Source organism: Trematomus bernacchii, unplaced genomic scaffold (genome assembly GCF_902827165.1).
Source record: "Trematomus bernacchii unplaced genomic scaffold, fTreBer1.1, whole genome shotgun sequence".
NCBI lineage: Eukaryota > Metazoa > Chordata > Actinopteri > Perciformes > Nototheniidae > Trematomus > Trematomus bernacchii.
Window position 1 is genome coordinate 186,795 of NW_022987793.1, and position 2,500 is coordinate 189,294.

A 2,500-nucleotide genomic window follows, 5' to 3' on the forward strand; every position below is an offset into this window, starting at 1 on the left:
GACAGGAGATCAGACAGGTGATCAGACAGGTGATCAGACAGGTGATCAGACAGGTGATCAGACAGGTGATCAGACAGGTGATCAGACAGGTGATCAGACAGGTGATCAGACAGGAGATCAGACAGGTGATCAGACAGGAGATCAGACAGGTGATCAGACAGGTGATCAGACAGGTGATCAGACAGGTGATCAGACAGGTGAGGGGCTGTATGACAGACAGGTGATCAGACAGGAGATCAGACAGGAGATCAGACAGGTGATCAGACAGGTGATCAGACAGGTGAGGGGCTGTATGACAGACAGGAGATCAGACAGGAGATCAGACAGGAGATCAGACAGGTGATCAGACAGGTGATCAGACAGGTGATCAGACAGGTGAGGGGCTGTATGACAGACAGGTGATCAGACAGGTGATCAGACAGGTGATCAGACAGGAGATCAGACAGGTGATCAGACAGGTGATCAGACAGGAGATCAGACAGGTGATCAGACAGGTGAGGGGCTGTATGACAGACAGGTGATCAGACAGGTGATCAGACAGGTGATCAGACAGGAGATCAGACAGGTGATCAGACAGGTGAGGGGCTGTATGACAGACAGGAGATCAGACAGGAGATCAGACAGGAGATCAGACAGGTGATCAGACAGGTGATCAGACAGGTGAGGGGCTGTATGACAGACAGGTGATCAGACAGGTTACCAGACAGACAGGTGAGGGGCTAAGGCTCACTTGAAGATTATTAATATTCATATCATAGTGTCCTCACCTGTCCGCAGGTAACGGCGGCTTCTGATTGGTCGACCCACAGGCCTCTGGCCTCATGGGAAACTGAGTTCCTGGAACACAAAAAAGAGTCTAAATAAACTTTATTTACAAAGAGCAGACGGACACAAAAGTCAGGTGACGGTTTCCTGTGAGCCTCACCTGACAGGTGTGAGCGAGTGTAGAAGACACAGAGACCTCCACCTGCATCAGAGAACGCCTCCATCACCGCCGGCAACAGGTTCACCTGAGGACACACAGGTGAGACTACAGGTGAGACTACAGGTGAGACTATAGGTGAGAGATGAGTCTACAGGTGAGATTACAGGTGAGACTATAGGTGAGACTACAGGTGAGACTACAGGTGAGACTACAGGTGAGACTATAGGTGAGACTATAGGTGAGAGATGAGTCTACAGGTGAGATTACAGGTGAGACTATAGGTGAGACTACAACTGAGACTACAGGTGAGACTACAGGTGAGACTACAGGTGAGATTACAGGTGAGACTATAGGTGAGACTATAGGTGAGACTACAACTGAGACTACAGGTGAGATTACAGGTGAGACTACAGGTGAGATTACAGGTGAGACTATAGGTGAGACTATAGGTGAGACTACAACTGAGACTACAGGTGAGACTACAGGTGAGACTATAGGTGAGACTACAACTGAGACTACAGGTGAGATTACAGGTGAGACTACAGGTGAGACTACAGGTGAGACTACAGGTGAGACTACAACTGAGACTACAGGTGAGATTACAGGTGAGACTATAGGTGAGACTATAGGTGAGACTACAACTGAGACTACAGGTGAGACTACAGGTGAGACTACAACTGGGACTACAGGTGAGATTACAGGTGAGACTACAGGTGAGACTACAGGTGAGACTACAACTGGGACTACAGGTGAGATTACAGGTGAGACTACAGGTGAGACTACAGGTGAGACTACAACTGAGACTACAGGTGAGTTTACAGGTGAGATTACAGGTGAGACTACAGGTGAGACAGATGAGACTACAGGTGAGTGTACAAGTGAGACTACAGGTGAGACTACAGAGACTACAGGTGAGACTACAGGTGAGTCTACAGGTGAGTCTCTGATTGGCTCTCTGGTGAGTCTACAGGTGACTCTCAGCCAGTCTGTGATTGGCTGTCAGGTGAGTTGCCAGGTGAGACTACAAGTCAGTGTACAGGTGTTCCTCTGATTGGCCCTCAGGTGAGTGTACAGGTGAGTCTCACCCTCTGATTGGCTCTCAGGTGAGTCTCACCCTCTGATTGACTGTCAGGTGAGTCTCACCCTCTGATTGACTGTCAGGTGAGTGAACAGGTGAGTCTCACCCTCTGATTGGCTGTCAGGTGAGTGAACAGGTGAGTCTCACCCTCTGATTGACTGTCAGGTGAGTGAACAGGTGAGTCTCACCCTCTGATTGGCTCTCAGGTGAGTCTCACCCTCTGATTGACTGTCAGGTGAGTGAACAGGTGAGTCTCACCCTCTGATTGGCTGTCAGGTGAGTGAACAGGTGAGTCTCACCCTCTGATTGGCTCTCAGGTGAGTCTCACCCTCTGATTGACTGTCAGGTGAGTGAACAGGTGAGTCTCACCCTCTGATTGGCTGTCAGGTGAGTGAACAGGTGAGTCTTACCCTCTGATTGGCTCTCAGGTGAGTGAACAGGTGAGTCTCACCCTCTGATTGGCTCTCAGGTGAGTTTACAGGTGAGTCTCACCCTCT

At 49.8% G+C, this 2,500-nt stretch overlaps 1 protein-coding gene across 1 annotated transcript in view; it reads right to left on the reverse strand.

Moving 5' to 3' along the window:
- Window positions 1-2,500, reverse strand: part of cped1 (cadherin-like and PC-esterase domain containing 1) — a 30,248-nt gene that overhangs the window by 17,665 nt on the left and 10,083 nt on the right. The window contains 2 exon segments of the mRNA XM_034149827.1: window positions 768-837; window positions 926-1,010. Coding sequence (XP_034005718.1) covers window positions 768-837; window positions 926-1,010 — 155 coding nt within the window.